Source organism: Geotrypetes seraphini, chromosome 6, assembly GCF_902459505.1.
Source record: "Geotrypetes seraphini chromosome 6, aGeoSer1.1, whole genome shotgun sequence".
NCBI lineage: Eukaryota > Metazoa > Chordata > Amphibia > Gymnophiona > Dermophiidae > Geotrypetes > Geotrypetes seraphini.
In genome coordinates, this window is record NC_047089.1 from 191,381,632 (window position 1) to 191,404,370 (window position 22,739).

The 22,739-nt window shown below is 46.9% G+C and overlaps 1 protein-coding gene across 1 annotated transcript in view; it reads left to right on the top strand.

Annotated features, from left to right (window-relative positions):
* The first annotated feature begins 1,312 nt into the window (after positions 1–1,312).
* The window catches only part of LOC117362933 (disintegrin and metalloproteinase domain-containing protein 9-like), a 570,152-nt gene continuing 548,725 nt past the window's right edge, over positions 1,313–22,739 (top strand). The window contains exons 1-2 of the mRNA XM_033950023.1: positions 1,313–1,743; positions 22,468–22,550. Of these exons, the coding sequence (XP_033805914.1) occupies positions 1,647–1,743; positions 22,468–22,550 (180 nt within the window). The 5' untranslated portion in view covers positions 1,313–1,646. The remainder of the gene's footprint in view (positions 1,744–22,467; positions 22,551–22,739) is intronic.

Sequence of the window (22,739 nt, forward strand, 5' to 3'; positions counted from 1 at the left end):
GAGATGCAGACGATGGGGTAAAGGAGAGATGCTGGCTCAGGAGTGGAAGATCCAACACACCAAGAAGAGTATAACAGAGAAGATATTCTAGTTGGGGACTGAGTGTAAACAGAGGGACACTGAAGAAATGCTGGACACAGAGAGGGACAGACATGGAGAAGAATGCTTGATGAGAGACAGAATTGAGAAAGAGGCATAAAATGACAGCTGGACACTGGGACATTGCTTGAAAAGGGGTGATTCTGACAGAGGGATGATGGAAGCAGGTGAATGGAGAGGAACACAGAGGAGAGAAGCTCAGGATAGAGATGGGAGTAGGGAGGGGTAGATGCTGGACAGATGGGGACAAAATGTAAAATAGGTGATCCTGGGAAGACAGTTAAAAAAAAGCAGAAAAGGGAATTTGGGACTGGGCATCCTTCCTGCCAGGGGAAGTCTAGGGGGCGCGGGGGTACTAGCAGGAGGGACTGGGCATCCCTTCTGCTTGGGAATGTATCGGGGGAAGGGGCTTTGGGAGTTCCAGCAGGAGAGACTGGGCTTCCCTCCTGCTGGGCCCTAAACTGATTGCGGCAGGGAGATTCCCTTGTTGTGATCAGCTCAGTGGCAATCCAATTCTGTAACTGGTGCCTGTGATATGGACGCCGGTTAGAGAATCGTGATGATTAGGCAGGCTTATGTGTCTGTTTGTGAGGACAGACACATTCTATATAGGATGCCCGTGTGCGATTCTCTAAAGCTGTGTCCTATATAGAATCTGGCCCATTATGTCCAGAAATTTGAAAGAGCTTTTAATTTTGGGAAGGACTTTTACTTTAAGTGCTTGTTTTTCCTGAATGTTTTGTATTTGAGTTTTGGTCTTTTGTACATCATTATAAACTGTTTGGGATATGTACAGTGTATAAATAAACAGTTTGCATTTGTATGACATATTTGTTTGATAAATTAGAGGCATTTCCAGCGACAATTGTTTGAGCTACATTTTTGCCATAAGTTGGGTTGGGAAATTTTTTTTTTTTTTTTGTGGGGGGCCACCTTGCAACCCTGCTTGGCTGTCACTCAACAGGGAATCCCCACCGGTGACTTCTTCAGTCCTCCTCTGCGGTCCCACTCACACAGGAAATGAAACATAGGATCGTTTTTTCCCCTACCGGATGGGGGTTCCCGCCACCTTGTGGGAAGTAAGCTGTGAATAACTACGGTAGTAGTTTCAGCTGCACCACCAAACGATTTTCTCCTCATCACTTGGCACTTGCATACTCCTGGTTCCTCGCAGCACTGAAAGGAGAAGAATCAGTGAGACGGAGAGGGCAGGAATTAGCAAAAATGCTGCAGGTGGTCTCTTCAGTTTCTACAACGATCTAGTAAAAGCTGGCGTTTAGTTAACTTTAGATCAAAGTGCTCCTGATTGCTGTATTTCAAAGGGCGCTAAAGTTCCAACCGCCAGTACTAGTCCTAACCAACGGAAAAGTTTCACGTGGGCGATAGCAGAACACGGAGCTACCAGCAGTTCCACCAATAGTGGGAGAGTTTTCTCCCGTGGCTTAATTGCAGATAGAGACCTTGCTGTTTTTCCTGGAAATCGGCGACATTCCTTTGTTTTATATAGCGTTAAAAAGCGAAATACAATGTCTAAATGAAACGTCTGAATGAAATATCTGTTTCACACCCTGAGTTCGAGAATGAGCAAGTCACAGGTTCCGTTTACAGTGCTGTGCCTTGCGCTGACTATGCTTTCCAGCATAGGTAAGATTTTTTCCTGGTTTGTGCTGGGCTGTACATGAATGCATAATACCGATTATATTAACAGCCAGAGAGCTATAATGTGTCTTCTAAGTATTATATAATTAATAATAAAAGTTTTTTTTAAAAAACCCAAAACCTCCAAGAAGTGGTTACAAATGTAGCTGTTTATACTTCGGATGTGTTTTCTAGGAATATAAGCATAATCAAAACATACTGCACGTCTAAGTCTTATTTGGGTGTATGTCCCTGAACGCCCAAAGTTGGCAGTGGGAAAATGCCCATTTTCGAAAAATAAGTCTACAATATTTTTTTTTTCTCCCAAAAATCGTCTATCTGGACGTCCAGGCTATTATTCATCCAGACTGCTAGGACGTCTATGTTTATACCACATTTTCAACTAAAATTTCATCCAAATCCCAAACACCCAGAACAAGACCATTTGTACGTGGGAGGGGCCAATCTTGTAACGGACTGGCCACCCAGACATGGCAACAGAGCAGTGGGGCACCTTACAGGGGCACTGTTATAAACTTCACAAAAGGGGTACCAGATAAACATCTCACCAGAACTTATAGGATATGGTGAGCCCCCAAACCCTAACTTACCATAGCCCCCCAAAACCCACTATACCAGGGGTGTCCAACCTGCGGCCCTGTGAAGTATTTTGTGTGGCCCCAATCGAGGGCGATGCAGTGTTTTCCTCTGCTGCCCCCGGGTGTTTACCGCCTTGCTGGCTCCCTCCTCTGTCTTGCTGCAGTGTTTGCGCATTTATGTGGCCCCAGAAAATTTTTTTTGGCCAATGCGGCCCAGAGAAGCCAAAAGGTTGGACACCCCTACACTATACCCACCTGTCTACAACCCCAGTAGCCCTTATGGTTGCAGATGGCACCTATATGGCAGTAGAGTAGGGTTTGGGGGTGCACATATTCCACCATAAATGTAGTGGTTAGAGTGGCCTGCGTCCTTCTCTCTATGGCATAAGAAAATAAGAAATAGCTTCACCGGATCAGACCCTAGGTCCATCCAGTCCGGCGACCCGCATCCGCGGAGGCCAAGACAGGTGTTCCCTGTTGAGAAACCTTGTTTACTCGTATCCCTCAATGTGATTTGCGAGAAGGTGTGCATCCAACTTGCCCTTGAATCCCGGACTGGTGGTCTCCATCACGACCTCCTCCGGGAGTGCGTTCCAAGCGTCCACCACTCATTGTGCGAAACAGAATTTCCTGATATTTGTCCTGGGCCTGGTGCCCCTCAGCTTCAATCCATGATCTCTTGTCCGAGTCACATTGGACAATGTGAATAACGATGTTTCTTGCTCTATTTTGTCGAATCCTTTTAGTATTTTAAAAATCTCTATCATGTCCCCTCGTAGTCTTCTCTTCTCGAGGGTAAACAATCCCAGTTTTCCGAGGCGTTCTTTGTAGCTCAAGTTCTTGATACCTTTAACTAGCTTCGTGGCTTTTCTTTGCACCCTCTCCAGCAGGGTTATATCCTTCTTTAGGTAGGGAGACCAGTGTTGGACACAGTATTCCAAGTGTGGTCTGACCATTGCTCTGTAAAGCGGCATTATGATGTCCTCCGATCTACTCGTGATCCCCTTCTTTATCATGCCCAACATCCTGTTTGCTTTCTTTGCTGCTGCTGCGCATTGTGATAAGCGGACTATGCCTGCTAGGAGTGTCCCTAGCTCAGATTCTAGGTTAAGTCCTGACACAGTCCAGAATCTGCCTTTTCCCCCATATTCTGCCACTCTGTCTGAATTTCCTACTAGGGCCAGTAGAGGGAGTAAGAAAGCAGCAGTGCTGAATTCCCATCCCCCTCTGAATCACAAGATGAATCTCAGGAAATCCTTTTCACCTGAGGGTTGGGGGCGGGGCTGCAAGCTATTTTCTCTGAAGGCCAGGCTCCTAGAGAGACAGAAGGGAGAGGAACAGCAACAGGGAAGGTCGCAAGGCTCAGGGTTGAGAGCTCCTGATGGCAGACCAGCTCCAGAGGACATGGAGATTACTGAGGCTGAAGGAGAATTGCCTACCAGCCTGAGTGAGAAACCATTGGCTATGGAATTAGAAACAAGCCCTGAAGCCTGTGTTGAAATGACTCCTGATTATACTCCCATGGAAGTTTGCACCACAAAAGCAAGTACTATTTGAATTTTGCTGGAGTTTGTTTTGGACTTTTCTTTGGATTGTGCTGTCTGAATTAATCTTACTCAAGTTAAAGAGTGGATTGGAATATGCTAAGTTAAGCAAGGACTTTTCTTTTGGAAGTTTGGAAGTTTTCTTCCTTGAAAGTTAAATAATGTTTTTTTTTTTTCTTTTTGAAATTGAAGCATGCTTGCTGTGCTGAGACAGTTGGGTAAGCCCCGTGTTACGTGGTGGGATAGCGGGCCTAAGTTTGGGCAAAAATAAGACCACACGGAGCACACTGTCCTTCTTGCCTCAAGCGGCTGAAGAAGCCAGTACTTTTGTATTGTCTGGTGATTTTGATTTTTGGGAGAAAAAGTGTTTTACTTACCTGCTTTGATTAGGAACTCTACTTGGACTATAATTGGAATGAGAGTTTGTTTAAGTTTGATTTTTTTTGAGTTTCTTAACCAGAGACTTCTTTTTGGAACTTTGTGCTTGATGCTATGAAAGTTTTGTAATCCTGACAAGCAACTTATTGTTTTTCTTTATTTTGAACAATTAAATACAAACCTGTATTATTGTTTGAAGGCTGTCCTTTTTCTGAAACGTAAAAATAAGCTATCCTTGTGAGACATGAAGCAACTCACAAGAGTTTAATTGTGGCCAGTATTCCCAGGCCCTCTGCCTGGAGCGTGCGGGTTACATAAGTGGTATCAGGAGTGGGATTAATTTTACTGCCTTCATATGAGACTGTGATAAGGGACAGTATTTGTTTTCTAATTTTGGAGCCCTTTGATGAACTATGCTGGGAAGATTAAAGCAGCAAGCCAAGAACTGTGGGAACTGCTGAGGAGATCGTGGCAACGAGAATCTGTGGAAGTGGAACCAGGACCGGAACCGAGAGAGCCCAGCTGTGTGCCTGAAAGTCGTGCCGGTTATCAACCCAAATGCTCAGACTCGTCAGTCTGTCCGGTAAGGGTACCTTGGGGACAGCTGATTGAGGATTCTGGGTTGGTAGCTTGGGCGGGAGCTGGGACTAGCTCTCTCTAGAGTGTGGGAAAAAAGAAAAAAAAAAAAAATATCCGCCCTTGGGTTTCCTTGTCTGTGTTTACTTCACAGGTTGCAACATGGATCTGCAGCAGCTGTTTACCCTGTTGGCATCAGAGCGTCAGAAACAGACCGAGGACTTGAAGGTCGTGCTGCAAGCGAACCAGGATCTCTGGCGGGCGAGTCAGGTGGAGTCGGGTCGCAGGCATGAGGAGCTGGTGAACGCCATGGGCGAACAGACCAGGACCTTTGCTCAAGTCCTGCAAGGAACTATGACCAGTGGTGCAGGCACAGGAGGATTGCCAACAACCGGGGCTACGGTAGGACCAAACTTTCTTAACTCCATGCAGCTGTGTAAGATGGGACCTACCGATGCACCCGATGATTTTCTAATGGCCTTTGAACGGATGGCAGTCGCGGCTGGCTGGCCGGAGCAACAATGGGCCATGAGGCTAATACCATGTCTTGCTGGAGCTGCACTGACAGCGTATCAGTCTCTCAGCCCTGAGCTTGCTAACAATTATAGGGCCATTAAAAACCACATCCTGGACTACCTAGGTTACACGAGGGAACATTATAGGCAAGAGTTCAGGAGTGCCCAGTTAGGGGATAAAGAAAGGCCCAAAGCTTTGTTGCACAGACTGAGGAAGTTAGTGGAGCGATGGCTACAACCCTGTCTTTTAGATCCTCAAGCCATGCTTGCAGAGATCTTATTGGAGCAATTTCTAGAAGCTCTGCCAAAAAACCTCAAGGCATGGATCCAGAGACAGGGAAGTCGCCCATTAGGGCAAGTGATTGAATTGGCTGAGGCATACATTGACTCTAACACCTCCTCAGGGTCTGGTGGGGTCACACAAGGGGATACTTTTGTCCGAAAGGGACCCATCACTCGGGTGGGAGAAGGATATCCTAAGCCCCAGGGAAATAGTCCTGAGACCTCAAAGAAAGCCCAGGAGGTAGGAGGCCCCAGAAAAAACCCTATGACCTGTTTTAGGTGTGGTAAGACGGGACATCTCCAAAAACAGTGTAGGGTGAAACTGGCACTGACTACTTCTCGGGTGGGAGACAAAATCTTTCGGAAACCCTATCAGGTATTGGTTTATATAAAGGGCTATAAAGTAAATGCCTTGTTAGATACGGGAGCAGAACAGTCTGTGATGTCCCGAATGTGTTGGGATAGAATTAAGCAAACTGGCTCCTTTATTAGACACCCCACGAAGGTCTCTATTGTTTGTGTTCATGGGGGCAAGAACTCCTATCCCCAATATAAAATTCCAGTGAGGTTCAAGGGAGATGTAAGGTCCCTGAATGTGGCAGTGATTCCCAATGCCCCGGCTCTCCTGGTCTTGGGACGGGATTGGGCAGGCCTCGAGGAGGGCATTCAGGGGGATGGATCCTTTGGACCTCAGGGTAAGGAAGAAAGAGTGGGGCGGGTGCTTATGGCAAAGGAAGGACCGCAGCGGCGTCCCTGGAGAAATAGGCCTAACAACTACTTTCCTCAGCGAGAAGGAAGGACCTATTCTCATTGGAGGCCTGTGATCCGGTGGGCTCCTCTGTCCGAACATGCTTGTACTCCTACTCAGGCTTATGATAGGGCAGCAGGTTGTGACATCTATGCGGCCAAAGAGGTAGTGGTACCAGGTGGGGGAAGAATCCTAGTTCCTACCGACATACAGGTATCTCCTCCGCCAGGGTCTTACCTTAGGGTGGCTCCACGCTCAGGTCTAGCTTTAAAGCATTCGCTAGACGTAGGTGCTGGGGTGATTGACCCGGATTACAGGGGCAATGTTTCTGTTCTACTAATAAATGGTGCCGATACAGAATTCCATGTTAAAGAAGGGGATTGCATAGCACAGTTGATCTGTGAACGTATTTGGCATCCTAAATTGGAAAAATGGAAATATTTGCAACCGTCACGTAGAGGAGGAAAAGGTTTTGGTTCCTCGGATGAGCCTGGTGTCAGAGCCACGGGTTTGGTAGATCCTGAGAGTCCTCAATCTGATCTAGATTCCCGGATGAGTATGGAAAGAGCAGTAGAACAACAATTTGGGAAACTACAGCGGGAATTAGATCAGGGTCAGGAGGAGCAGAAACGGCTTTGGCAGCAAGCGTTTCAGGAGGTTGAAGGGAGTCTGAGTGACAAATTACGAAAGGCCCTTTTATATCAAGACCGGTTATTAAGATCTACCCTGGAAGAAAACTTCCAACATTGCCAGGAGGATCTGCAATCTCTAAAAGAAAACACGCAGGGATTGAAAGAGCAGATTGGGCATATGGAAGGCCAAGTAGCAGGACATCAGGATTCTACACCAGTTGTACATGACATTGCCTGTGCGGTAGGCCAGGTATGTGAGGAGGTTAAAAAGGTACAATTACAAGTTAAGCAAATGGGCAATGAAGAGCTTAAAAAATTGGGTGATCTTATTGCAGGCTTTGGATCTAGGGTGGATTCCTTAGAAGAGGGTTTCTTACTTCTGATGGATCCAGAAGCGGTAGGGCAGGCCCACGAGTTACAACAGCGGGGTTTCGATCCCTCAGTGCCCAGTTCTTACTTAGGAAAGAAGGGTAACCGTAATACAAAACAGTAAACTAACACTGATGCTTTATCTAGGGTTGGGGAAGAAGATTTGGGCAGAACCAGGTCCACCCCTAGCAGACAGTTAAGGGGGGAGGTATGTGATAAGCGGACTATGCCTGCTAGGAGTGTCCCTAGCTCAGATTCTAGGTTAAGTCCTGACACAGTCCAGAATCTGCCTTTTCCCCCATATTCTGCCACTCTGTCTGAATTTCCTACTAGGGCCAGTAGAGGGAGTAAGAAAGCAGCAGTGCTGAATTCCCATCCCCCTCTGAATCACAAGATGAATCTCAGGAAATCCTTTTCACCTGAGGGTTGGGGGCGGGGCTGCAAGCTATTTTCTCTGAAGGCCAGGCTCCTAGAGAGACAGAAGGGAGAGGAACAGCAACAGGGAAGGTCGCAAGGCTCAGGGTTGAGAGCTCCTGATGGCAGACCAGCTCCAGAGGACATGGAGATTACTGAGGCTGAAGGAGAATTGCCTACCAGCCTGAGTGAGAAACCATTGGCTATGGAATTAGAAACAAGCCCTGAAGCCTGTGTTGAAATGACTCCTGATTATACTCCCATGGAAGTTTGCACCACAAAAGCAAGTACTATTTGAATTTTGCTGGAGTTTGTTTTGGACTTTTCTTTGGATTGTGCTGTCTGAATTAATCTTACTCAAGTTAAAGAGTGGATTGGAATATGCTAAGTTAAGCAAGGACTTTTCTTTTGGAAGTTTGGAAGTTTTCTTCCTTGAAAGTTAAATAATGTTTTTTTTTTTTCTTTTTGAAATTGAAGCATGCTTGCTGTGCTGAGACAGTTGGGTAAGCCCCGTGTTACGTGGTGGGATAGCGGGCCTAAGTTTGGGCAAAAATAAGACCACACGGAGCACACTGTCCTTCTTGCCTCAAGCGGCTGAAGAAGCCAGTACTTTTGTATTGTCTGGTGATTTTGATTTTTGGGAGAAAAAGTGTTTTACTTACCTGCTTTGATTAGGAACTCTACTTGGACTATAATTGGAATGAGAGTTTGTTTAAGTTTGATTTTTTTTGAGTTTCTTAACCAGAGACTTCTTTTTGGAACTTTGTGCTTGATGCTATGAAAGTTTTGTAATCCTGACAAGCAACTTATTGTTTTTCTTTATTTTGAACAATTAAATACAAACCTGTATTATTGTTTGAAGGCTGTCCTTTTTCTGAAACGTAAAAATAAGCTATCCTTGTGAGACATGAAGCAACTCACAAGAGTTTAATTGTGGCCAGTATTCCCAGGCCCTCTGCCTGGAGCGTGCGGGTTACAGCATTATGCTGATGGCTTCAGGGTCCTGTCTATCAGTACCCCCAGGTCCCTTTCTTGTTCGCTCTTGCCCAATGTTACACCTAACATTTTATATTCATGTTCCTTGTTTTTCTTACCCAGGTGCATCACTTTGCATTTGTCTATGTTAAACTTCATCTGCCATTTTTCTGCCCATTTCTCTAGCTGGTTCAAATCTCTCTGGAGTTCTTCTCTGTCCTTTTGTGATCCAACTGCCCTACATAGTTTTGTGTCATCTGCAAACTTGATTAAATTACTTGTTGTTTCTTCTTCCAGGTCGTTTATGAAGATATTGAACAAGATGGGCCCAAGGACCGTCACCTTTTCCCAGTCCGAGAACTTCCCATTTATGCCCACCCTCTGCAATCTGTTTTCCAGCCATTTGCCTATCCATCTTAGTATATCTCCTTCTATTCCATGGCACAGTTCTTCAACCGCCGGTCCGCAAAAAAATCTTGCCGGTCTGCGAAGGATTCAGGACCCCGCCGCATCAAAAGGTGCCGGCGTCAGCTGACGTGCAACTTCCTGTTGCTGTCGCTATGCCGGCACTCCTGCCTGCCACCACCGACTCCTGCCGCGTATGTCTCCGCACCCCCAGAAAAGCAACGGCAGGTCTGTGTGCTTTTAACTTCGGCACACAGCTGCCCCTAGGCAGTATTTTAGCGCGGTTTCATGAGGCAGCCTCGGGGCCTTTGGTAGGCCGGCCCACATCGCATCATCGAAACGGGCCGGCCTACCAAAGGCCCCGAGGCTGCCTCATGAAACCGCGGCTAAAATACTGCTTAGGGGCAGCTGTGTGCCGAAATTAAAAGCACACAGAGCTGCCGCTAGCCTACATAGAGGAAACATTTGCTGGAGAGGGAAGGAGCGAAGGGAGTAGGGGTGCTTCTGGACAAGGGAGGAGAAGGGGCTACTGCTGGCAGGGGAGAAGGGAAGGGATGAGAATTACTGTTGGATAAGGGGAGGAGGAAAGGGAGAAGGGATACTCCTGGACAAAGGAGGAGAAGGGGCTACTGCTGACAGGGGAGAAGGGGAAGGGAAGGGATGAGAATTACTGTTGGATAAGGAGAGGAGGAAAGGGAGAAGAGGTACTCCTGGACAAGGGAGGGGAAGGGGCTACTTCTGACAGGGAAAAAGGGAAGGGACGAGAATTACTGTTGGATAAGGGGAGGAGGAAAGGGGGAAGGGGTATTCCTGGACAAAGGAGGAGAAGGGGCTACTGCTGACAGGGGAGAAGGGGAAGGGAAGGGATGAGAATTACTGTTGGATAAGGGGAGGAGGAAAGGGAGAAGGAGTACTCCTGGACAAGGGAGGGGAAGGGGCTACTGCTGTCAGGGGAGAAGGGGAAGGAAGAGAGTTACTGTTGGATAAGGGGAGGAAGAAAGGGAGAAGGTACTGCTGGACAGGGGAGGAGGAACATTGGAAGGAAACAGCTGGCAGGGAGATTAGAGGAGGGGAAGGAGTCAGGATGGAATGGAGAGATCAGATGAGGGAAAGGGGAGAGACAGAGGAATGACAAGGTAGAGAGAGATTGATGCTGGGAAGGGGGGTCAGTTGAAAAATAAGGAAAGAGGGACAAAGATGCTAGATCTGATGTAGGAGAGAGGGGCATAGAAATAACGCAGATACCATATGGGAGGGGGAGGGTAGAGGGCAGACAGTGGATGGAAGAGGAAGATGCTGGATTGAAGAGACAGAGGGCAGACGCTGGATGGAAGAGAGTGAAAAGACGATGAAAGCAGAAACCAGAGACGACAAAAGGTAGAAAAAAATAATTTTATTTCTATCTTGTGATTCGAATATATCAGATTTAAAATATGTATCCTGCTAGAGCTGATGTTAGACATAACTGGGGAGTGCAAAGCCCAGGCATTGCGTCTTTAGCTTCCAGCTGGCTTAGGGCTCTCTCTGACCAAGAGGCAGTTGCCCTAGTTGCACTCCCCCTAACACCATTCCTGCCATGTATGACTGCGGTATTCTGTTAGCATGATATTTGTGTAGCATTCTGTAATAATTTGGCTTATTCAGTTTTCTTGATAGTAGAGGGGATATATGTGAAGGGGAGGGGAGACGGGGGTTTTGTTGATCTTTCCCTGTATTATGTATAAAATGACAATTGTACAGAATATTGTTTCTTTTTATACTTTAATAAAATATGTTCAATATAAAATCATAACTATTTGAGGCTTGTGCGGATGGGATCAGATGGTTAACGGGACCGAGCTCGCGTGGACAGGGCAGCAATGGGTTTTTTAAAATTTCAGTCTTATTAGTTTGCCGGGCCACAAAATAATTATTTTATTTCCGCCGGTCCATAGGTGTAAAAAGGTTGAAGAACACTGCTCTATGGTCCACTAGCCCACCCCCCAGTCTATTTAAGACACCTCTGTGCAGCTCTAATAGGCTTTCCTATACCTGGTGCTGATGATGTTCGTTCAATACTGGTCGCCGTACCTTAAGAAGGATATGGCGATACTGGAGAGGGTCCAGAGAAGAGCAACAAAAATGATAAAGGGCATGGAGAACCTTTTGTATGCTGAGAGACTGGACAGGCTGGGGCTCTTTTCCTTGGAGAAGCGGAGGCTTAGAGGAGATATGATTGAAACTTACAAGATCATGAAGGGTATAGAGAAGGTAGAGAGGAACAGATTCTTCAGACTGGCAGGGGCAACAAATACTAGAGGGCATTCGGAAAAACTGAAGGGAGACAGATTCAGAACAAATGCCAGGAAGTTCTTCTTCACTCAGAGGGTGGTGGACACCTGGAATGCACTCCCAGAGGAGGTCGTAAAGCAGAGCACGATTTTGGGTTTCAAAAGGGGACTGGACAAATTCCTGAAGGAAAAGGGGATTGAAGGGTATAATTAGAGGGGTACTATACAGTACAAATGCTTTAGAGTAATAGATCACTTACAGGTCATTGACCTAGGGGGCCGCCGCGGGAGACTAAGCAGAGGCGATTCTTATGTTCTGGAGACAGGTATGTACTTTTTTATTCTGATCTTTGTGGGAATGTGAGAGGTCAGTGAAGACTGTGGAAGTGTGTGTGGTCTTTACTTTGTTTCTGCAGTGGTTATCTGGTCACTTTGGATACTTTTTGGGCACTTATACCTGTTTTTATATTGTCTAACTCACAATGTTTAAGTTTTTTCCAGGATGTCTAGTAAAACATTCGATTGCAGTCTGACTAAGTCATATGAGTATGGGATCATTTATTTATATACAGTAAAACCTTGGATTGCAAGTAACTTGGTTTGCAAGTGTTTTGCAAGACAAGCAAAACATTTTATTAAATTTTAACTTGATATACAAGCAATGTCTTGCAATACAAGTACATATAGTACACACACATCACAACTGAACCAATGGTTTTTCTCTCTCTGACACTGCAAGAGTGTAGTGACTGTTCCAAACAAGAAAAGTTTTGCAATATAAGTACATACAGTATACATGCGTCACATCACAACTGAGCCGATGGTTCTCTCTCTCTGATGTTTCAGGAGTGTAGTGACTGTTCTAAATGAATGAGGTCTTGCAATACAAGTACGTATAGTATATTGTATGAAAATTTTTGGGTCGTGGAACAAATCGTCAGTTTCCATTATTTCATATGGAGAAATTCGTTTTGATATATGAGTGCTTTGGATTACAAGCATACTTGTTGAAGGACCCCTGAAGAAGGGAAAACATTGCTGAAATATGGTCCCCCTCAAGCTCCCCTGGGAAGTCCTAATACCTAGCTGGCTGCTGGATTCGTCTCCCTGCTTGTTGGCCTGGGGCAATCCTATGTTCCTGATGGTTTGCAAAGAGCGTTGTGCTGCTTTCAATGTGCTCAGTCCTGCTTCTTTTGCTAAAGTTAGCTGAGGATAATTTATCCATTTTGCAGGCCTCCTGCTTGAGGCTTACATGACTGCAGAGTACAGTGGCTAACTCCAACCACTTCTGGGTTGATCTTATGTTTCTCCATAGCTCTGGGAAAGGAATAATAGGGGATAGACTGGTTTCTGTGCCCTCCCTGCCTGAATTTCTGGCTGTGACATCACCTGCCTTTTCTTTTTTCTTTCTGTCCTAAACTAGGACTTTTAGCAGGGTGTACAGGCTTTATTTTAGGGATTACAGGTTTGAGGGCTGTACTTTGGACAGGGTTAGCAGTCTTTTTAATGATGACAGGAGCTTCCCTGTCACAGTATCTAAAAACAGTTTAGGCCTTTTCAGCGTCACTGTATGCCCAGAGTGAAAAGGGGCATGTTTGAAGGAGTGGTTAGGGTGAGAGGTAGATGGCAGTGGCGTACCAAGGGGGGGCGGGGGGGGAGCAGTCCGCCCCGGGTGCACGCCCCAAGGGGGTGCACAGCTGGCCACCCACCGGGGAATAGGCTGCCTTTGGGGAAAGGCTTCCACTGCCGTCATCTGGAACAGGCCGGCGAGTTCTCCCTTCTTTTCTTCCCTGCGGGGCCGACCAACTCTCGTCACCCGACGTCAATTTTGACGTCGGAGAGGACGTTCTGGGCCAGCTAGTCGCTGCTTGGCTGGCCCGGAACATCCTCTCCGATGTTAGAATTGACGTCGGGCAGCGAGAGTTAGTCGGCCCCACGGGGAAGAGAAGCAGGGCGAACTCAGAGCCGGCCTGTTCCCGATAGTGGCGGTGGCAGCATTTTCCTAATGGTGGTTGCATGGGGGAGGGGAGGGAGAAAGAAAGAAATGGGGGGGGACAGAGAGCCAGAAAGAAAGGGGGCAGGGTGAAACAAAGAAAAAAATGGGGCATGGAGAGAGAGAGAGAGAAAGACAGAGAGAAAGAAAGAGGGCATGGAGAGAAAGAAAGAAAGAAAGAAGGGGGCAGGGTGAAAGAAAGAAATGGGGCACGGAGAGAGAGAGAGATAGAAAGACAGACATAGAGAAATAAAGGGGCATGGAGAGAGAAAGAAAGAAGGGGGCAGGGTGAAAAAGAAAGAAATGGGGCACGGAGAGAGAGAGAGAGAAAGACAGACATAGAGAAAGAAAGGGGGCATGGAGAGAGAAAGAAGGGGCAGGGTGAAACAAAGAAAGAAATGGGGCACGAAGAGAGAGAGAGAAAGACAGACATACAGAAAGAAAGGGGGCATGGAGAGAGAAAGAAAGAAGGGGGCAGGGTGAAATAAAGAAAAAGTTTGGGGAGGGAATGAGGTCTTGAGGAGAGGAAGCATACAGGAGGCTGAAAGAAGGGAAGAAATATTAGATGCACAGTCGGAAGAATAAAGTGCAACCAGAGACTGATGAAATTATCAAACAAAGGTAGGAAAAATGATTTTATTTTCAATTTAGTGATCAAAATTTGTCCGTTTTAAGAATTTATATATAATGTCTGTATTTTGCCCCCTTTTACTAAACCGCAATAGCGTTTTTTAGCGCAGGGAGCCTAGGAGCGTCGAGAGCAGCGTGGGGCATTCAGCACAGCTCCCTGCGCTAAAAACCGCTATTGCGGTTTAGTAAAAAGGGAGGGGTATATTTGTCTATTTTTGTATAGTTGTTACTGAGGTGACAGTGCATAGAGTCATCTGCCTTGACCTCTTTGAAAACCCACGGAATATAAATGATAATTAACATTTTCTCTGCGTACAGTGTGCTTTGTGTTTTAAAATTTTATTGTTGGTAGATCATTTTGACTTGGCCACGAAGGTAAGGGGGAGAGAGGGAGGGGAGCTGCTGAAAGACATCGCGTAATCCTTGCAGGCTTGACTGTGCAGGGAATTATTTTTGTAAAATCATGTTTTGTTATGTGACTGACATTATTTAGACTTTAATTTCTATGAATGAATAGAATGAAAATGATATATAATTACTTGCTTGTTTTTATGTGCGTGCGCTAAAGGAAAATGGAGAGAGAGTGGGCTGAGGATGCTGAAGGGAAATGGGGAAGAGAGAGTGGGGAGAAGACGCTGATTTATAAATTGTCAATTGTACAGAATATTGTTTCTTTTTATACTTTAATAAGTTCAATATAAAACAATTCAAGGCTTGTGTGGATGGAATCAGGTGGTTTGAGGGGATGGGGACCGAGCTTACGGGGATTAGTCCAATAAAATGGTATTTTCTTATTTCTCATTATTTGTTTTATTTTTATTTGTTAATTTGTAAAGTGGTGATTGTTATGTATCAGTTTTTTCAAATTTACATCTACTGTCTTTATATTTTGCACAGTATTAGAGGACATGTATTACTGTTTTTGTGGTGTTGTAGTGTTGCATTGTATGCAGAATCTGGTTTATCCCAGGACAAGCAGGCAGCATATTCTTAACGCATGGGTGACGTCACCGACGGAGCCCCGGTACGGACACTTTTTACTAGAAAGTTCTAGTTGGCCGCACCGCGCATGCGCGAGTGTCTTCCCACTCGACGGAGGAGAGCGTGGTCCCCAGTTTCTTCGTTTCCGCGGAGCGAAGAAGACGCATGTTTTTTCAATGGCCATTGAAAACGAGTTTTCTGCCTTCCCGCTCGTGTAAATTTTTTCGGTTTTATTCTCTTTCTTTTCTGATTCCTTAATTTTACTTTAAAAAAAAAAAAAAACTCCGGAAATTCATGGTACGCTCCATTTATGACTCGTTTGAGCTGACCTCTCGAGCATCTGCCATGGCTGTTGCTATGCGCCGTTTGGCCTGGCTGAGAGTCTCTGACCTTGATATTAACCACCAAGACCGCCTGGCTAACGCACCTTGTCTTGGTGACGAACTCTTCGGGGAGTCCCTGGACTCGACAACCCAGAAACTCTCAGCACACGAGACCAGGTGGGATACTCTGGTCAAACCTAAAAAGAAGACTCCACCTGCTCGCCCCTACAGACAGCAGTCTTCCTACCAGCGCAGGTTCTCGGCCAGACCTCTCAACCTGCCTCAACAGCAGTCTCGCCGTCCTCGTCACCAGCATCAACCTCAGGCTCGGTCCCAGTCTCATCAACCTGCCAAGCCTCTTCCTCCATCAAAACCATCTCAACCCTTTTGACTCCTTTCTCCAGGGCATAGCCAGTCTCCCACCGTCGCTACCTCTTCCTCAGCCTATCGGAGGACGTCTCCATCTCTTCCTCAGCCGTTGGGAGGTCATCACTTCGGACCAGTGGGTCCTCAACATCATTCGCCACGGCTACTCTCTCAACTTCCAGACTCTTCCACCAGACAATCCTCCCATAGAGTCTGCTTCTCACTCCTCCCAATCCCTCCTCCTCCTGAGGGAGGTCCAATCCCTCCTTCTTCTCAATGCCATCGAAGAGGTGCCTTTGGACCAAAGGGGTCAGGGATTCTACTCCCGATACTTCCTGGTTCCCAAGAAGACAGGAGACCTTCGTCCCATTCTCGAACTCCGGGACCTCAACAAATGTCTGGTCAAGGAAAAGTTCAGAAGGCTCTCCCTTGCCACGCTTTACCCTCTTCTCTCCCAACACAACTGGCTATGTTCCCTAGACCTCAAAGAGGCCTACACTCACATTCCAATCAATCCGACTTCACGTCGCTACCTACGGTTTCAGATCCAGCACCGTCACTATCAGTACAAAGTGCTACCCTTTGGCCTCGCATCATCGCCCAGGGTGTTCACCAAGTGCCTTATTGTGGTAGCGGCCTTCCTCAGGTCTCACAACCTCCAGGTGTTCCCCTACTTGGACGATTGGTTGGTGAAAGCACCTACGTCTCCGCTTGTACTACAAGCCACCCAACACACCATCTCTTTCCTCCATCTCCTGGGGTTCGAGATCAACTACCCCAAGTCGCACCTGCTTCCCACACAGAGACTTCAGTTCATTGGAGCAGTTCTCGACACCACTCTGATGAGGGCGTTTCTCCCCTCCGACCGACAACGGACCCTGCTCCACCTCTGTCGTCAAGTACTCCTTCATCATTCCGTCCCAGCTTGGCAGATGATGGTCCTTCTGGGCCATATGGCCTCGACGGTCCATGTGCTTCCTCTGGCGCGACTCCACCTCAGGACACCTCAATGGACTCTAGCCAACCAATGGTCACAGACCACGGATCCTCTTTCTCATCCCATCTCTGTGACATCGTCTCTTCAGCGATCTCTTCAATGGTGGTTGAACTCCTCCAATCTTTCCAGGGGTCTACTCTTTCATCTACCCCCTCACTCCATGATCATAACCACGGATGCTTCCCCCTATGCATGGGGAGCTCACATGGGAGATCTTCGCACCCAAGGGCATTGGACCCCTCAGGAGCGTCAACATCATATCAATTTCCTTGAACTCAGAGCCATGTTCTATGCTCTCAAGGCCTTCCAGCACCTTCTCTACCCTCAGGTTCTCCTCCTGTGCACAGACAACCAGGTCGCCATGTACTACATAAACAAGCAAGGCGGCACCGGATCACCCCTCCTCTGTCAGGAGGCCATCCGCATCTGGACCTGGGCCACGGCCCACAGTCTCTTCCTCAAGGCTGTCTACATCCAGGGCGAACAGAACTCCCTGGCCGACAATCTCAGCCGCGTCCTTCAGCCTCACGAGTGGACGCTGGATCCTCCCACACTCCGCTCCATCTTTGCTCGGTGGGGCACTCCTCAGGTGGACCTCTTTGCAGCTCCTCACAACCACCAGCTGCCCCACTTTTGTTCCAGACTCTTCTCCCCGCATCGTCTGGCCCCAGATGCATTCCTGCTCGACTGGACGGATCGGTTCCTCTATGCCTTTCCTCCACTGCCTCTGATGTTGCGGACGTTATTCAAACTCCGCAGGGACAGAGCCACCATGATTCTCATCGCCCCTCGGTGGCCTCGTCAACACTGGTTCTCCCTCCTGCTCCAGCTCAGCTCCAGAGAACCCATTCCTCTTCCCGTGTTTCCTACTCTACTTACACAGCAGCATCAGTCTCTACTGCATCCCAATCTGTCCTTGCTCCACCTGACAGCTTGGTTTCTCTCGGGCTGACCTCTCCAGAGAATCTGTCTCAGCCTGTCCGTCGCATTTTGGATGCCTCCAGGAAACCGGCCACCCTCCAATGTTACCATCAGAAGTGGACCCGGTTCTCCTCTTGGTGTCTCCTACATCACCACGATCCCGCCTCTTTGGCAGTGGAAACTGTACTGGACTATTTGCTCTCTCTGTCCGAAGCTGGCCTCAAGTCCACCTCGATCAGAGTCCACCTCAGTGCCATCACGGCGTTTCATGAGCCTATCCTCGGAAAACCTCTCACGGCTCATCCCCTGGTTTCCCGATTCATGAGAGGCCTCTTCAATGTCAAACCACCTCTGAAGCCTCCTCCAGTCGTCTGGGACCTGAATGTGGTTTTATCTGCCCTCATGAAACCTCCTTTTGAGCCTCTTGCCACAACTTCGCTCAAATTTCTTACATGGAAGGTGCTTTTCCTCATTGCCATCACCTCTGCCAGGAGGGTTAGTGAGCTGCATGCACTGGTTGCCGACCCACCTTTCACTGTTTTTCACCATGACAAGGTGGTTCTGCGTACCCATCCTAAATTCCTTCCCAAGGTGGTCTCGGAATTTCACCTCAACCAGTCCATTGTGTTGCCTGTCTTTTTCCCTAAACCCCATTCTCATCCTGGGGAACAGACGTTGCACACGTTGGACTGTAAGCGTGCCCTGGTACCTTGACCGTACCAGGGCTCACCGCTCCTCCCCTCAGCTCTTTTTGTCCTTTGACCCTAACCGTCTAGGTCATCCTGTCTCTAAACGGACGCTTTCCAACTGGCTTGCTGCCTGCATTGCGTTCTGTTATGCTCGGGCCGGTCTCTCACTGGAAGGTGCTGTCACGGCCCACAGGGTCAGAGCTATGGCTGCTTCTGTGGCTTTCCTCCGTTCCACTCCCATCGAGGAAATCTGCAAGGCTGCCACTTGGTCCTCAGTTCACACGTTCACTACCCACTACTGTCTGGATACCTTCTCCAGACGGGATGGACACTTCGGCCAATCTGTGTTACATAATTTATTTTCCTAATGGCCAACCATCCCTCCTCCCTCTCTGTTAGCTTGGAGGTCACCCATGCGTTAAGAATATGCTGCCTGCTTGTCCTGGGATAAAGCACAGTTACTTACCGTAACAGGTGTTATCCAGGGACAGCAGGCAGATATTCTTACGTCCCACCCTCCTCCCCGGGTTGGCTTCTTAGCTGGCTTATCTTAACTGGGGACCACGCTCTCCTCCGTCGAGCGGGAAGGCACTCGCGCATGCGCGGTGCGGCCAACTAGAACTTTCTAGTAAAAAGTGTCCGTACCGGGGCTCCGTCGGTGACGTCACCCATGCGTTAAGAATATCTGCCTGCTGTCCCTGGATAACACCTGTTACGGTAAGTAACTGTGCTTTCTTGGCGGTTCAGTTTAACTTTTGTCTACATATTTCTATTTTTAGTTTGTGATTATTCCATATTGGGCGAGGGTGTATCTGTCTGTGTGTATGAAAGGGACATGGCTTTCTGATATCATCGACTGTACAGGATCAATTGACTGTGCAGGATCTGGCTTGTTTAGTTTTACAATGTATGTGTTGGTGTTCTAGTGCTCACTGCAGTGTTTAAGATGCTGCCTTTTCCTAGGTACATTCTTGTTGTGCGATATGTGGATTGTTACTAAAAATCATATTTTTCATATAGATGGGGGGGGGGGGGTGTCAAAAAATTATGGGCCCCGGGTGTCACATATGGCAGATGAGATGTGGTCCAACCTAGACTTAGTTGTCCTGCAGCGATAATTAAAAGTTCAACGATACTTCCTAGAATATGGAACTTATATGTTGTGACTTAGGCAATTTAAAAACAGGTATAAGTGCCCAGAAGATATCCAAGGTGACCAGATAACCACTGCAGGGACAAAGTACTGACCCCCACACACTTCCCCAGTGATCACTGACCCCCGCAAATCCCCCCCCCCCCGGCCATAAAAAGCAGAATAAAAAAGTACATACCTGCCTCCAGAACATCAGCACTTGGCGTAAGAAAGCCTAGTAGAGCTTTACAGAGGTGGCTTAAGTAGTCTGGGGGGGGGGGTGGGCTCGTGAAGCATAGAGAGGACGACCCAGGCCCATAAGCAACTAACTACTGCATTCATGGTGAAATGTGCAGCCACCAATACCCCAAAACCCTACTGTACTGCCATATAGTTGGCACCTGTAGCCATAAGGGCTATTGGGGTGGTAGATAGGTAGGTATAGTAGGTTTTTGGGGGCTCACCATGACCTATAAAGGAGTTGTGGTGAGATGTTTATGTGGCACCCTTTTTGTGAAGTTCACAGCAGATCCTGTAAGGTGCCCCACTACTCTGTTGCCATCTCTGGGTGTCCAGTCCATCATTTTGCTGGTCCCTCCTATGTCCAAAAGGTCTTGTTCTAGGCATTTATGAGTTGGACAATTTTTTTGGACGAGAATGGGGTATAAAGATAGACGACTTAGCAGTCTAGACCACAGTTCTTCAACCGCCGGTCCACGGACTGGTGTCGGTCCGCAAAAAAATGTTGCCGGTCTGCGAAGGATTCGGGTCCCCAGCCACAGCAAAAAGTGCCGGCATCAGCTGACGTGCAACTTCCTGTTGCCGTCGCTATGCCGACACTCCTGCCTTCCACCTCCTACTCCTGCCGCGTATGTCTCCGCACCCCCAGACAAGCAGGGGCAGCTTTGTGTGCTTTTAACTTCGGCACACAGCTGCCCCTAAGCAGTATTTTAGCCGCGGTTTCATGAGGCAGCCTTGGGGCCTTTGATAGGCCGGCCCACATCGCATCATCAAAGCGGGCCGGCCTACCAAAGGCCCCGAGGCTGCCTCATGAAACTGCGGCTAAAATACTGCTTAGGGGCAGCTGTGTGCAGAAGTTAAAAGCACACAGAGCTGCCAATAGAGGAAACATTTGCTGGAGAGGGAAGGAGGGAAGGGAGTAAGGGTGCTCCTAGACAAGGGAGGGGAAAGGGCTACTGCTGACAGGGGAGAAGGGAAATGGAAGGGACGAGAGTTACTGTTGGATAAGAGGAGGAGGAAAGGGAGAAGGGGTACTCCTGGACAAGGGAGGGGAAGGGGCTACTGCTGACAGGGGAGAAGGGGAAGGGATGAGAATTACTGTTGGATAAGGGGAGGAAGAAAGGGAGAAGGTACTGCTGGACAGAGGAGGAGGAACATTGGAAGGAAACAGCTAGCAGGGAGATTAGAGGAGGGGAAGGAGTCAGGATGGAATGGAGAGATCAGATGAGGGAAATGGGAGAGACAGAGGAATGACAAAGTAGAAAGAGATTGATGCTGGGAAGGGGGATCAGATGAAAAATAAGGAAAGAGGGACAAAGATGCTAGATCTGGTGAGAGGGGGGCATAGAAAAAACGCAGATACCATATGGAAGGGGGAGGGGTAGAGGGCAGACAGTGGATGGAAGAGGCAGATGCTGGATTGAAGAGACAGAGGGCAGACGCTGGATGGAAGAGAGTGAAAAGAAGATGAAAGCAGAAACCAGAGGCGACAAAAGGTAGAAAAAAATAATTTTATTTCTATCTTGTGATTAGAATATATCAGATTTAAAATATGTATCCTGCTAGAGCTGATGTTAGACATAACTGGGGAGTGCAAAGCCCAGGCAGTGCGTCTTTAGCTTCCAGCTGGCTTAGGGCTCTCTCTGACCAGGAGGCAGTTGCCCTAGTTCCACTCCCCTAACACCATTCCTGCCATGTGTGACTGTGGTATTCTGTTAGCATGATATTTGTGTAGCATTCTGTAATAATTTGGCTTATTCAGTTTTCTTGATAGTAGAGGGGATATATGTGAAGGGGAGGGGAGACGGGGGTTTTGTTGATCCTTGCCCTGTATTATTTATATTTATAAAATGACAATTGTACAGAATATTGTTTCTTTTTATACTTTAATAAAATATGTTCAATATAAAATCATAACTATTTGAGGCTTGTGCGGATGGGATCAAATGGTTAATGGGACTGAGCTCGCGGGGATGGGGCGGCAATGGGGTTTTTAAAAATTTCAGTCTTATTAGTTTGCCGGTCCACGAAATAATTATTTTATTTCCGCTGGTCCATAGGTTTAAAAAGGTTGAAGAACACTGGTCTAGACGATCAAACGGCTGGACATACAAGTAGACTATTCTCAAAAATATATATATTTTGGATGTATTTTTTGAGAATGGACGTTGGACATTTCCGACTTTGGGTGACTAGCGACTTGGACCCAAAATGGACTTAGACATTTTTTTTTATTATGCTGCTCCACTGAGTTAATTTTAAGGGTTTCCAGGGAAGTGCACAATTTGCAGGTACTTTTTACAGATGGATTTTGCACTGAGTTCCAAAATAAAAATACTCATATAAGTTATCACTTTAAAAATTACCTAAGGAAAAATATTCATACAATTACATATGCTAACTTGTGGGAATAATTTTTGAAATTCAAACATGCATGCATATCTCCAAATCCTTCCCCAATCTCATTCCCTGGAACACATCTTGTGCTGCTGGAAAAAGTATTGTGTTATGCTCCTATATCTACTTTTACTTGTATATACAGTAGGATGGACAGTTTTCTAAAAACCTGTTTCATCTATGGTAATGTCTGTTAGGCCTTTTTCTCTTCATAGGTAAGTTAATTTTATGCATATAAAATAGGTAGGGTAATTTTATGCATGTAGAATGTTAAGACTGCACTCAACTGTACTTTATAAATGTGTGTTTAAAAAATATATATATATTGTAGGGTTTTGTGTTTTATTTCTTTAGGCCATGCTCTGACTTTAAATACAAGTTTTTATGAAGTTACAATTCCAAAGAAATTAGAACCAAAGGATGGAAGAGGAATTGAGGTACCTTTTACCTGTGTATATTTGATTTCATTTATTGCTTACATAGGGGTCCTTTTACTAAGGCGCGCTAGCCGTTTCAGCACGCGCTAACATGTCCATAGACTATAATGGACGCGTTAGCATTTAGCGTGTGCTAAAACGGCTAGTGCGCCTTAGTAAAAGGACCCCATAATGCATTACCAATAACTA